Here is a 13,319-nt window from a genome sequence, read left to right as displayed (position 1 = left end):
ATGTTCTTTTGCATCAACAAACTAGGAGAGAACATATTTGAAGTGTTTCCTTACTTGCTCCAAGGCATTATTAAGGGTAAACAGGGTGGCGACAGATCAGGGAAAAGTCTGGGAGCTTTTTCACTCAGGGGATTTTGAAAAAATAACAAAAATTCAGGGAAAAATTGATCAAATGAAGAAAAAAATTTTCCTCTTCAAAATGATTGAAGAATACTTTGATTCCCTGCAAATTTTCCGCCTATTATTTGTTTTAATAAAGTAAAATTAATGAGGTGCGATTATACAGTGCTGCATATTTGTGCATCCTTTTTCCTCAAGGTTAAAGTATTCAATCTTAGGATGAGCTTCCTAAGATTGCTTCTGTGTCTGTTAAGTTGTTTATTTCACCTAGCTTGAATTTTCCTTCCTCGCATTCCATGCTACATAAAATAAACAATCCTACAGGCAAAGAGGAAGCTGTCATTAATGACTTTGCTCCCTTGCCTTTACTCATTGTCTTGAAGTAATTAGCATACTGTTCTCACGATTTCAAGAAAAAATCTTTTTAAATTCATGCTGAAAAAATCATAAAAGTTATCATTTTGGCATTTTTCATTTAATTGCTAAAATAGAATTTTGACTGAAAATCAAATTTTTCTTTTTGCTATTGTATTATTAGCTGTCTCTTCAGAATACACGAAGGTTTCTTTTTTTTTTTTTGCAAACTTTAAAACTCTTTTATTTTAAAACCACATATACCTTTAAATTTTGAAATTAATAATTGTTTTTGCATTTCAATGTTTGTTACTAAAGTAATCAAAGATTTTTTTCAACAACTAATGAAATCATTTGAAATTGAGTTGTGTACATAAGTAAATATATAATATATATATATTTTAATAGTTAAAATGCTGTATTCATCAGGGTTGGCAAAAACCCGGGTTTTTTTAAATAAAACCCAAAAAAACCCAACTAAAGTTGGATTTTTTAATAGAAATGTGGTTTTTTTTTTGTCTTTTTTTAGGGAAAATGTGGGGTACTTGTAGCATATTGTAGCATAAGTATATGGACAAAGCGCAAAAATTATCTTCGGGTAAAAAGCTGGAAAACTAGTTAAAATTCAGAGTTTTATGGAGAAAAGTATAAAAGACGAAAAAACCCAAGAATGTTTAAGTTTCAGATTTTTTAATTTTCATTATTACCAACAGTTAAGGCAAAGTTACTTCTCGGGTGATAAAATCTATTGTTCGTTTTTAATTACCAAATTTTTTTTTTGCATTTTACTTTATAGTATTTCATTTTTTTAAGCAAAACTACTGTAGAACCTCAATTAGTTTAAATCCCTTTTTACTGAATTCCAGCTTAATCAAGACATTTCTTTGAATTTTATGTTGCCTGTTTTTCTATTTCTGTGTACAGGGTAAGAAATATTAAACTTTTTTGTAAAATAATGAAAATACTGTACCTGTTCTGTTTTCTGTCGACCGTTTGAAAAATCTGTTTATTTCTAAAAAATTTACCTTGTGTTTATTCGAGATTTGTGACGTGTTGGTTAGCAGAAAATAATTTACATGAAAGCCTTTTAACTAAATTAGTTTCTTCTGTACAATCTACAAATATTGAGAAAATCAGACGTGACAGGACTCGGTCAAGATAATTTGAGTTATTTATTGACCAGAAGAAAAAGTTAAATACATTTATTTAAAATCTTTGGAGTATATTTTTAATGCCATTAAGAGTTAAGAAATACTATTAAAGCTCAAAATTCATTTTTTTCATGGGTTTTTTCAAAAAAAACCATTGGGTCCAATTCGGCCAACCCTGGTATTCATTCATTACCTATAGCCTAAGTTCTTGATTAGAGAATAGTGCAATATGACTGGTTGGTGAAAGATTTCAATTTGTTTTACATAAATATGTCTATTCTGCCATATGCAGGTTTTTCGTTCTTTTTTTTATGCATTTTTATCATCTATTGTACATTATCTTTATTGTACATACTCGCTTATTTGGTTTCCGCTGAAAAAGAGGCACGAAAAAAACGTCAAATTCCAACATTTTCCTATTGTTTGTACTGAATCCACCACATATTTCTTCAAATGTCTCAAAAACTAATTAGTGATGATACTGCCGTTTACCTGCACATGGCAGTATTATTTACGTAAGTAAAACTTCGATACTTCTATCCTATAACTATCACTAGTTATTCTTGCTGCAACAATTACACTGCTTGAAAATTCAGTTCAAGATTATTTCCATTTAAATTTTTTAGTTTTATCATGATTAGATATGTCTTTAAGAGTGGTTTTAATAATTTCTTAGATTTCTTATGTTAACTGGTGCCTGGAAGTATAGTATTTGTTTTAGATTTTCTACAATATTTCTTTGTCGATAATTTAATGTACTATTTTTACCCCCCAAAAAAAGGAGCATCTTTTCGAAATATATTTTTAATTAACAGCTTAAACCATTTTAAACACTGCATTTCATTTAATATGCAATGCTTTTCAGGTAGGGCAAAGAAAATAAACCATTATCATTGGTAACGTAAATCAGGGAAATTTGGTGAACTTAATCAGAGAAATCAGGGAAAGTCGGGGAATTTTTTTTTCCAGTTTCTGTCGCCACCCTGTACTGAGGTAATCTAAGGTTTTTTTTTGGACAACTAACGAAATCATTTGAAATTGAGTTGTGTACATATGTAAATATTTTTATTATTTTTTAATAGTTAAAATGCTGTATTCATTTATTAAAACCTAAGTTCTTGATTAGAGAATAGATAGCTCAATGGGTGGTTGTTGAAAAATTTCAATTTGTTTTACATAAGTATATCTATTCTGTCCTGTGCAGGTAAAGGGCAGAAACTGTACATTTTTCATTTTTGTCATCTATTGTACTTTATTGTTCATGCTCTCTTATTTGGTTTCTGCTGAAAAAGAGGCGCGAAAAAAAGTCTAATTCCAACATTTTCCTATTGTTAGTACTGAATCTACCACACATTTCTTCAAATGTCTCTAAAACTAATTTCTGCAGATACTGCCGTTTACCTGCACACAGCAGTGTTATTTACATAAGTAAAACTACATTGCTTCTGTAATTTAACGATCACTTGTTATTCTTGCAGCAACAATTATACTGCTTCAAAATTCAGTTCAAGATTATTTCTATTTAAATTTTTTAGTTTTATCATGATTATAGTCTTTAAGAGTGGTTTTAATAATTTCTTAGGATTCTTATGTTAACTGGTTCCTGGAAGTAAAGTATTTGTTTTAGATTTCCTACAATATTTCTCTATCAAAAATTTAATATACTATTTTTACCAAAGGGGGGGGGGGCATCTTTTCAAAAAATATGTTTTAATTAAGAGCTTAAATCATTTTAAACACTGCATTTCATTTAATATGCAATGCTTTTCAGGTAGGGCAAAGAAAGGAAACCATTATCAGTGGTAACGTAAATCAGGGAAATTTGGTGAACTTAATCAGGGAAAAGTCAGGGAATTTTTTTTCCAGTTCCTGTCACCATCCTGGTAAAGTAGCCATATTTCGTCTTTTCAATTTCCTCTTAATTTTTTTATAAGGATTTAAAACATTTAATTTTGTAACATTGTGTGGTTTTAGTGGAATAAAATTAAAATATTTTTGAAAATTTGGATAAGTTGTGGAAATGCTAAAAATTTGAACATGGTACTATACAAAAGCTTAATGCGATCAAATAGTATTGCTCTTTCTCTCTTACAAACATTCTCTACACATATAGTTTGTTTTATCTGCTCCTAAATAATGAATTTTAACTTTTGATTATGTTTGCTTTTATTAATTGTATGTTAGTATTAGAGACGTACCAAGTACTCGGTACTCTGCCAATACTGAGTAGTTGCAAAAATTGAATATTGTTCAAGACAGGTATTATAATTAATAATAAATGCAAATATATATATATATGAATATAATATACTGCAATCACTAACAATTCAAATTTACAAGTGAAGATTAAATTTTGAGAATAATGAAGGTTGTATTGCTTCAAATGGAATAAATCTTTATTTTAATGTCCCCAAGGGGAATAACATTTATTTATAAAAAATTGGGCAAAAAAAGGTAAGTTTAAAAAATATGGAATTTTTATACCATCAAATGGATTTTTGCTGCGAACAAAAATTATTTATAAGGAATATAAAAATACCTTTGCTTAAAAAATAAAAGCAAACAAAACAACATTAAAAGCACGAATGTGCAGGAACACTGCAGACAAGTGTTTTCTCATTACAAGGAATGCCTTTTTCAATGCCTAAAATGTGAGCTCATGGATTTAAAGACATCCAACAAAAGTCGAATTTTTTTGTTGAATGTCTTTACATTCATTAGCTCACATTTTATGCCCTGAAAAAGACGTTCCTTGTAACGAAGAAGCATGTGTCTGCAGTGTTCCTGTATTTGCTTTTAAAAATTATTTTATGTTTGGCGTACTAAAACTATAATAGATTAGTGTAATTTGTTTTAATTCCAACTCGATTAATCACACCTTTTATTTATTTGTTTATTTTTAATTTTAAAAATAATTTTTTTCTAAAATTTTTGACACTAACAAAATCTTTTAAATAATGTACAATTAAATTTCAGCTGGAATTTTGTTTTAAAATCTATTATATGGACATGAAGGTCTATACTACTATTCCAATAAGTTCAAAATGCATCATGTATGTGTTGGTGGTTCTTCTTAAAACATAATTGGTACTCGGTAACTCACTACTCGGTACTCGGCTACTCGGTCAAAGTGCTACTCGGTACGTGTCTAGTTAGTATAAAGACCAATTTTGATGTGTTACTTTGAATTCCAGATTAGGATGGACCTGTATGGGGATAGTTTCAAACTTCAGGACATGATAGATTCTGACATGAGAAGTTTAAGGTCAGAATTGGGGGATTATTTCTCCAATGACATATCATGTTCTCCTGGTGCCTCACATTTAGAGTCTTTAAACCCTGGTATTGGTATGGATGCTTTGGACTCCACATTAGACTCTGAATTATCCAATGATGGTGGAAGTGGCTGGATGGACAATTCTCAGCTATTCAATCTCAGTGCAGATTTTGACAGCATTGGAGGACTCCTTGTTAATCCACAAACTGCATTACCTGTGTCAATGTCGGAACCTCTAATTTTGTCTTCATCACTACCATCATCTTCTTCCGATAGCTCTAGTTTAACTCTCGCATCTGAAAACCAAGACTCTTCAGCGCATACGACGTCTAATAGTATTACAGTGACATTACCTATTCAAATTGTTTCTGCAACCAGTCTAACACCCGAAATGTCTGATGCACAGTCACAAGTAAATCTTACGGTTTCTGTTCCAACTCCGTCCCCCAGCCCACATAGCATAACCTCCTCCCAAGCGCAACAAATATTTGCTGCACAAGAGTCAGAAACAAATTGTGAAAGTAACGAAAGTCCTAAACCAAAATCAAAGAATAAGAATGTGAAATCCACACAGCAAATGAACATTGAAAATGCATATCCAAAGCCAGCTTATTCGTACAGTTGTCTGATTGCTATGGCTCTTAAAAATAGCAAAAATGGTAGTCTGCCTGTGCACGAAATATATGACTTCATGACGTAAGTATCGTCTACTTTCTTTCTAGTTAAAATAGCATACTTTTATTTTAAGTGCACATAAGTAAAAAAATTGTGTACTTCTCAATTCTCATATTGTTTTTTCTAGTTTTAACACTTTTTTCCCCCTTACCATGTTTTGTACTCTCTGAATTTATAGTGAGAAGCAAAAGGATGTAAGTGACAAAATTAAAAATTTAGAGATGAATGGTACAAATGGTAGGTGAACATCTTTTGGGGTTTAAGATAGTACTGATACAGTGAAGCCTGTAAAGACTACTGGTACAGTGAAGTGTAAGTTGACTACTCGCTGTGCACTACTTTAGTAGTCAACTTACAGAGGTTGATTTATATGATAAGGGCTAATTATGTGCCTGCAAATCGCGGCCACCTTAGACAGGTGGTCAACTTCACAGGTTTTACTGTAAGTACTGAAATACAGCATGATTTAGAAAAAGAATTGAATGAAAGTCTACCTATTACAGGAACTTTAAACTCGTTATACTCAAAACTAAAAAACGTCTACTTTCATCCCTTCGTTTCTCACCTCCTGATGTGTATTTTTATAAAATTTAATATGTATGAACTTAAAATTAAACTTGATAGAATTATTTACTAGTGATGCACGAAATATTCGGTTGTTATTTGGTATACTGCATGTTCGGCACGAGAACTGAATATATTTGGTTCGGCCGAATACTTAAATGTTTGTCAACCGAATAGTAAACAAATTTACATATTTAACAATTGGTTAAAAAAATGCATTTCTTATCAGGAACATCACATCACACATCAGGAAAGGTGTGCATCTTCATTCGTTTCAAATTTGGATTCAAGGATTCGTACTGCTTTTGAAGAGTCTTTTTGATTGTTAGATTCCTTTCCATGTCATAAATAAGATTTACTTTACTTTCTAAATCGAAGGTTTTTAGTTTTCGCTTCGACATCTTTAATATTAAAGAGCTATTTTTGGACGTAAATAAGAGAGGATGGAACTTTGTGAGCTCTTCCCCAAAAAACCTCATTTTAAAGTAATCATCACAATATTAGCGGGGGTGGGGTCCTATCGATGATTGTTTGTAATTGAAACCCCCAAAACGGTCATTTAGGTCGCTTTTAGGCAAAGTAAGGGATAAGGGTGGGCAAACTACTCTCCATTGAATAAGGTTCCAAACTTAAGTCCTAAAATGCAATTTTTGGTTATCGTTTGTGGTATTAGTGGAGAAGCATGAGAAAATAGGGAAAATCCCAGAAAATGTTCGGAATTAAATCCCTAAAAACACAAATTTCGGCTCTCATTGGTCTTGCAAGCAATTAGTGTACACTGAGGACAGCACCATTTAGAGATCATCCAAGTGCCTTAAGTCTGCATATAGAAATGTTGTTAACGTTGGAGCAAAATTTTGGAAATCATAGTTCTGTTTTAAGGAGAGGGATATAATTTTTTTCCCAATCAAGACCTTAATTTCTTTTAAAGTTCAACACAAGTGTTGAATTTTGTTATTTTATCATAGTATTTTCTTTACTTTTTTTTCCTAAAAAAATTGCTATGACCACAAGGCTTTGGAAAGGGCCATGGCCCTCCTCTAGAACCACCCCTGAGTTTGTAAAGTTCTAACAGTTGTAAATTGCAGAGAAAGTTAAAAGAGAAAAAAAAACGTTGCACACAAACTTTCACATTAAAGCTGATTTAAGTCAAATATACAATTTCTTCATTCGACTTATTATTTTTTCCCTAATGTGAGGCAAGGGCGCCTGTATGCAAAATTTTAAGGGGGGGAGCTCAAAACTTTTCCCCATGGAAACCGATTTCATTACAGATATTAAAGTTTGACATTATTAATAACTTATTTATTAATGGTTGGAAAAGAAATTTTTATACATTTTTGCAAAGAAAAAAGCACTAAAAGCAAGGAAGTTCTCATTTCTAGGAAGGGGAGGCTTGAGCCCCCACTTGTCCCTCTATATGGGCATCCTTGATGGGACGGGTTTGACCCCTAAAACCCTCCCCTTGAACACGGCTCTGAGTCTGTGACCATTTCATTGCATTTGGCAATGATTTATCTTATTTTTTGCGTAATGTTAGGTTTTCTGTTGGATGCTTACTTATGCCATGGGTTTTTTACTTTAAATTTCCTTTCCTCCAACCCAGCGTTTCTTAATTTCTTTGCTTAGTGGAAATCTTTTTAATGCTCACTTTTTTCGTGGAACCCCAGGTGTTTCAATAGTTCGCAGTGGCATAGCCTGTATTCTGTGACGGAGAATGCCCGGATTCTTACCTCAAAGAGACTATCATATTAACTATTTGTCATTAAATTGCTAATTAAATACACGTAATAATAGATAATTTTAATTATTGATGACTGCTAATTATTATTTATTATTGTAAAATACCAGTACACTCCTATTTGATTCTGAGAAATACTCAGAATTTTTAAAAGGGATAAATAAGCTCAGAGTTTATGCATGAGTTATACAATTAAAATATCTTCTAGTTTAGGAAAAGAAATACTGATGTGCTTTACCTATGTAAGTGTTAATAATTCACTTAAATTTATGTAGAAAAAGGTTTTAAACCTTAAAATTAAAAAGGTTAAATATCTCTTATATTTTAACATTTTATTTACAAATCAGAGTTTTTGATGTCACTGTGTGTGCTCTCAGACAGAACTAGAGTGGCTGTATATGTAGGGGCCTTAGACAGAACTAAATCATTTAGTCCCTCGTGACCGTTAAATGCTTAAATTGTCCTTACAACTGCTGCCATAGATACTTTTCACTCCAGAGTCCCCCGTACCTGCTAATATTTGTGGCTTAACCAGTTGGATGAAATCTTGAAGACAGTTCTGATTTTTTGAAATCAGACTAGTAACCAAGCAATCCCCCAGTCACCATTAATGAAAATGGTGGATCTTCGACCAGCGAGGATCAAACCCAGGGCCTTCCGGACACAAGTTACCTTAGTGGCCTTACCGATCAGGTCACCACGGCCTTGCCAGTTACTGGGAGAGTGGCTAGTATCAAGAGCAAAACATTTGAAATCTATGTAAAAAATCGTAATTTATGCCAATATTTGGTAATATTGTAGGAGAGGGATTTGGGGTGCTTTCCTGAAAATTGTTCAACATTGAAGCCACTTTTAAACTATTTTTGGCAATATTAGGGAGTCAATTGCTTCTTCCAAAACTCTTTCAAAATTGAAGATTTTAAAACCCAATTTAATTTTTATCTTTGGAGTCATTAGGTGAAAAATAGGCATTTTGGCGTTGATATCGGAAAAATTTCGAAGTTAAAAGTCTTAAAGGCACCATTTAATACTATTTTTGATAGTTTGCGTTATTTAGGTGAGAAATAATCTTCAGACATTTTACTTGAGTTTACTCCCTATTTTGAGAATTTCAAATTACATTTTAATAAAAATGTTCAGTTAATGGTTGCACAAATTGTTGCTATGTTGAATTCTGAAAAAGCTTTTTATTTTATCTTACAGGGAAAATTTTCCTTATTTCAAGACTGCTCCTAATGGATGGAAGGTAAGTCTTTTTAATTAAAATTATGCTGTGTGTTAATTTTTAATGACATACATTAAAACTCCTCCTAACAGACACCTCTAAAAGACAAACACCCATCTTATGCGGACATTTTTTAATTCTCTGGTTCCAAGGCAAAAAACTTTGTAACACCCCTGTCCTGCGGACACCCCTTTATTTTGGCAAAAATATTTGTCCCGTCAGTGTCCTCATTAGAGGGGTTTTACTGTATTAGCTTATAAAATATCTCATTAGAGCATCATTGATGGCAATTATTACATGCAAATGTATAAGTACGTATAAATTGTAAAAAAATGGCGAATTTTAAAAATAAGCACATGTTACTGCAGGGTGTACAGAGTCCATGGATCCTAGAAAGTTACTTGGGGGGGGGGGGGGGCTTTTCAAGGTATTTGGAACTCTTTGAATTTTCTAAATAGTCCTTGAGATCTTTGGGAATTAGATCATGTTTGCAGTTTTTTAAAAAATCATTACATTTTAAATACAAAGCTCAGGAATTACAAGTTAATGAGGTTTTGAAAAATATTAATATTGCTGTTTTGATTTCTTTTTGTATATATAATACAATGTGTTTTTGTCTTTTTATTTTTTTGATGATCGTACAGTTTTTGCTAATTGCATGCTTGCCAACTCTACTGTTTTTATGGGAGACTCCCGTTTTTTACGTCCATCTCCTGATTTTCCGTTTTTTGCTATTTTCTCCTGTTTTTAGTTTTTTCAATCAATTATCAAAAAGTTTCACTTTTTTTTTTAATACCCATTTCTAGTCATCCACCAATGCCAGGAGAGAGTAGAACTCCATAAAGCACATGAGAATACGGACTGGAACCAATTTTCTTCCTTGGGATAGGAATTCCATGATAATTACGCTAGAGCAGTGGTCCCCAAACTTTTTAGACCACGAAACCCTTAGACTTTTACTTAAAGGAGCCCCATTTTCGTTTATGACTAAAAAACAAATTGTTAACGATGTGGGAGTCAAATGTTAAATATGAAAAAGTATCATCATTCAATTACTTTCTCCCGCATAAAAGAAACTATTTATTACGTGAGAATTTTCGTATTTTGACAGATCAACATGTTTTAAAGTGCTCTGAAACCCCCTTAACCATTTTTGGAAACTATCAGTCCATCTGTTCTTGTTTAGTATGAATTTTACAGATTTCTTGATTGCGATTTAACTCAAAATTTAATACATGGAATTCTAAGGAACTTGGTATACATGTGAATCTCCATGTGAGCTGGTGTTAATCAGTTTTGGCACTAATCTCTTCAGAGGTTGACGTTATCGAATTATTTCCACTTTTGACGTGACTGCTGTCTGTCAAACAATAACACAAGGATACGCATGAAAATTGGTACACATAGTATGCACCTCAATAAGATAATCTCCCAAGGGTGGGGGGGGGGGAGGTACCCTCAATGGGAGATTGGGGGGTGGACAAATTCTTGCCACCAATTATTTCAAAGGGATGACACAACAGAATGATTTTCTCGTCAAGCATTACTACTTCTATCTCGGAAAATTATATAAGAATTCACACAAACCTGAAATACAAAGGGACCTCAACTGAAACTTTTGTGGATTCGCCTTTGGTTTGGAAGCTATTGCTCAGGAAAAGGACTTTGATTGCTTTTGTCTTCCAGCATTACTGATACTCTTTCATGATTCAGTGCCTGTGCAATGTGTATCATTAGCAGTGGCGCCGACTCCATGGGGCCTGAGGGGGCCCGAGCCCCCTCAAAAATATTTTTGAGGGGGCACAGCCCCTCCAATAAATTAAGAAAATTATTAGTCATTTTATGCTTTCTAAACTCATAAATTTATCTTTTATTTTCCTTGTTTGAAGATAGTTTACCTTGTAAAATGCATTCAGTAATGAGTTAAAACAAATAATTATTATGGTAGTAAGCAGGTTAACTGAAAACGAGTGGTGTGAACAATGATGATGTTACGGTGCTGCAAGCACACTAAGAATTTGTCCCAGAGCGCGAACTTACGGGTCAAGTCTGTTGCTAGTGGGCAGCGCTGCGGCGCGCCCTTCTAAGTGTTGCTGATCTGGAAAAAATATATGAGGGTTTGATTTGTATATTAAATGGGAGGCGTGATAGTTTTGAATGCTTTTGGGAATTGTTTTTAAAAGCAAAACCTTCACAAAATGATGATCCTTTCGCTTCCTCGGAATCGACGTATACCAAAGAAGTATGAAAACAACAAAGCCAGCTCACTGCACACTTTCAAAATCCCTAAGTACTACAAAGCAATACATTGAGGTTTGTGAAATGGTACAATCTTGCATTACTGGGCGGTTTACATCAACTGGACTCACATAGGTCATTGCAGTTGAACAAGAGTGCTTGCTTTTATTAAACAAAAGTGAAACAAATTTTGAAAAATCAAGTGAGTTTTTCGAAAATGACCTAGACATTGAGAAACTGCGTTTACACTTGAATATGTCAGCCGATATCACTTATGAAAAAATAACTGGTCTTAAAAAACATGCGTTAATTAAATTACCTTTTTATAAAAATACTGTGCGTGTTTGTATTTATTATTTCCTTTTTTCAAAGCCAAAAAATATGTGTCAGGCTTGTCGAGTTTTCGGGGTTCTAACGTTGATTAAATGACTTTAAAATGCTTTAAAAAAACTTTGAAGCTCACTATTTTTGATCTCAAATTTAGAAAATTTCCCGCGGCAAGACCCCCCCCCCCCCCCCCCCCCGGCCCTTCACAATATTTTTTTTTAAGTCGGCATCTCTAGGAGTGCCCTTCCATGCAAGTCAAGTGCCCTACCTTTTTCAATGCCTCGCTACAGCACTGCACGGCTCCCCGTAGAAAAGAACAAAAAACTGTCTCTTTCTAAGACAAGTGACATAATCTAGTTGAACTAGAAAATTTGTGTACCATTTTTTAGATTGTTTTACGGTAAAAACGCCTTGTCACATTTGTTTGTTTAAATTAAACACCAGCAAATATGTAAATTGGCATTTTCAAGGTACAAAAATCTGACCTTTATTTGAGGGGGGGGGGCACCTCCGTGGGATTGCATAACCACCTAAACCCCCGGTGATGTCTAGCCCCCTCAATAATTTTTGCAAGTCGGCGCCTCTGATCATTAGAACTGTGGACACTTAATCTATCCAATTTAGTTGCGATGATACATAAATTAGAAATTTCTCCAAGACAGCAAATTTCGCCAACCATCGGATATAAATCGTGAAGTATCAATAAAACTGAATTTTGCTAAATGCGATAATAAGTAAGCATCAATTGCTCGTATAAAATACAGAGAAGAAAGTTTCGCTATGTCCACATCATACTTCAATGCACAATCCAAGGTTCTCCATAACCATAAAGGCTTTGATGGGAACACAAAAATGCTCATGATAAAGATTTTATACAGTTCTGTGATAGACATATAGTGGCCAGAAGTCAGGGTTGGCTTTCTGCCAGCAGAAACTAGTTTTTGCTGTGCCAGTGGCAGAAACTGGTTATAACCGGTAAAAACCGGCAGAAACTGGCAAAAACTTAAAAGCGTCTTCAATAACTCCAGTAGTTACTAAATGATATTACAGCTCTGGATAATGCAGTCAATGGACAAGAAGTAGCTCTCGCTGCTTTCCTTGACATTGAGGGAACTTTTGATAAGGTCCCTACTGAGACTATTAACGATTCTCTCGCACACAAGGGAATTGAGCCTATGATATGTACCTGGGTTAATAATCTGCTAACAACCCGTATGGCAAAAGCTTGCATGCTGGGCAGAACTATGATGGTGGGTAACTGCCGTGGCTGCCCACAAGGGGGCGTTCTCTCCCCTTTGCTTTGGTGCCTGGTGGTTGATGAACTTCTGGAAAGAATTCGTCGCAGAGGTCTGCTCTGCATTGGCTATGCGGACGACATAACCCTTGTTATTAGGGGTAGGTTCCACGAAACTGTTACAAATCTCATGGGGGTCTGCCCTTAAGGAAGTTGAAAAGTGGTGTTTGGAGGCAGGTCTTACGGTCAATCCGAATAAGACTTATTTGGTTCCCTTCACTTGTAAACGTCTCAAAGACTTGGAGATAATTAGGTTCTTTGGTTCGCCTCTTGCCTACTCTAGTGAGGTCAAGTACCTGGGTGTGATCTTTGACAAAACTTTGACATGGAATTCTCACCTTAAGCAAATAACC

General features: G+C 33.9%; 1 protein-coding gene across 1 annotated transcript in view; it reads left to right on the top strand.

The window, feature by feature from the left end:
- The first annotated feature begins 4,825 nt into the window (after positions 1-4,825).
- The window catches only part of LOC129216534 (forkhead box protein C2-B-like), a 31,810-nt gene continuing 23,316 nt past the window's right edge, over positions 4,826-13,319 (top strand). The window contains exons 1-2 of the mRNA XM_054850749.1: positions 4,826-5,598; positions 9,086-9,128. Coding sequence (XP_054706724.1) covers positions 4,826-5,598; positions 9,086-9,128 — 816 coding nt within the window. The remainder of the gene's footprint in view (positions 5,599-9,085; positions 9,129-13,319) is intronic.

The sequence above is a fragment of the Uloborus diversus genome, chromosome 2 (assembly GCF_026930045.1).
Source record: "Uloborus diversus isolate 005 chromosome 2, Udiv.v.3.1, whole genome shotgun sequence".
In the NCBI taxonomy this organism is placed as follows: Eukaryota; Metazoa; Arthropoda; class Arachnida; order Araneae; family Uloboridae; genus Uloborus; species Uloborus diversus.
Note: the sequence above shows the minus strand (reverse complement) of the source record. Positions and strands in the feature narration are given on the sequence as shown.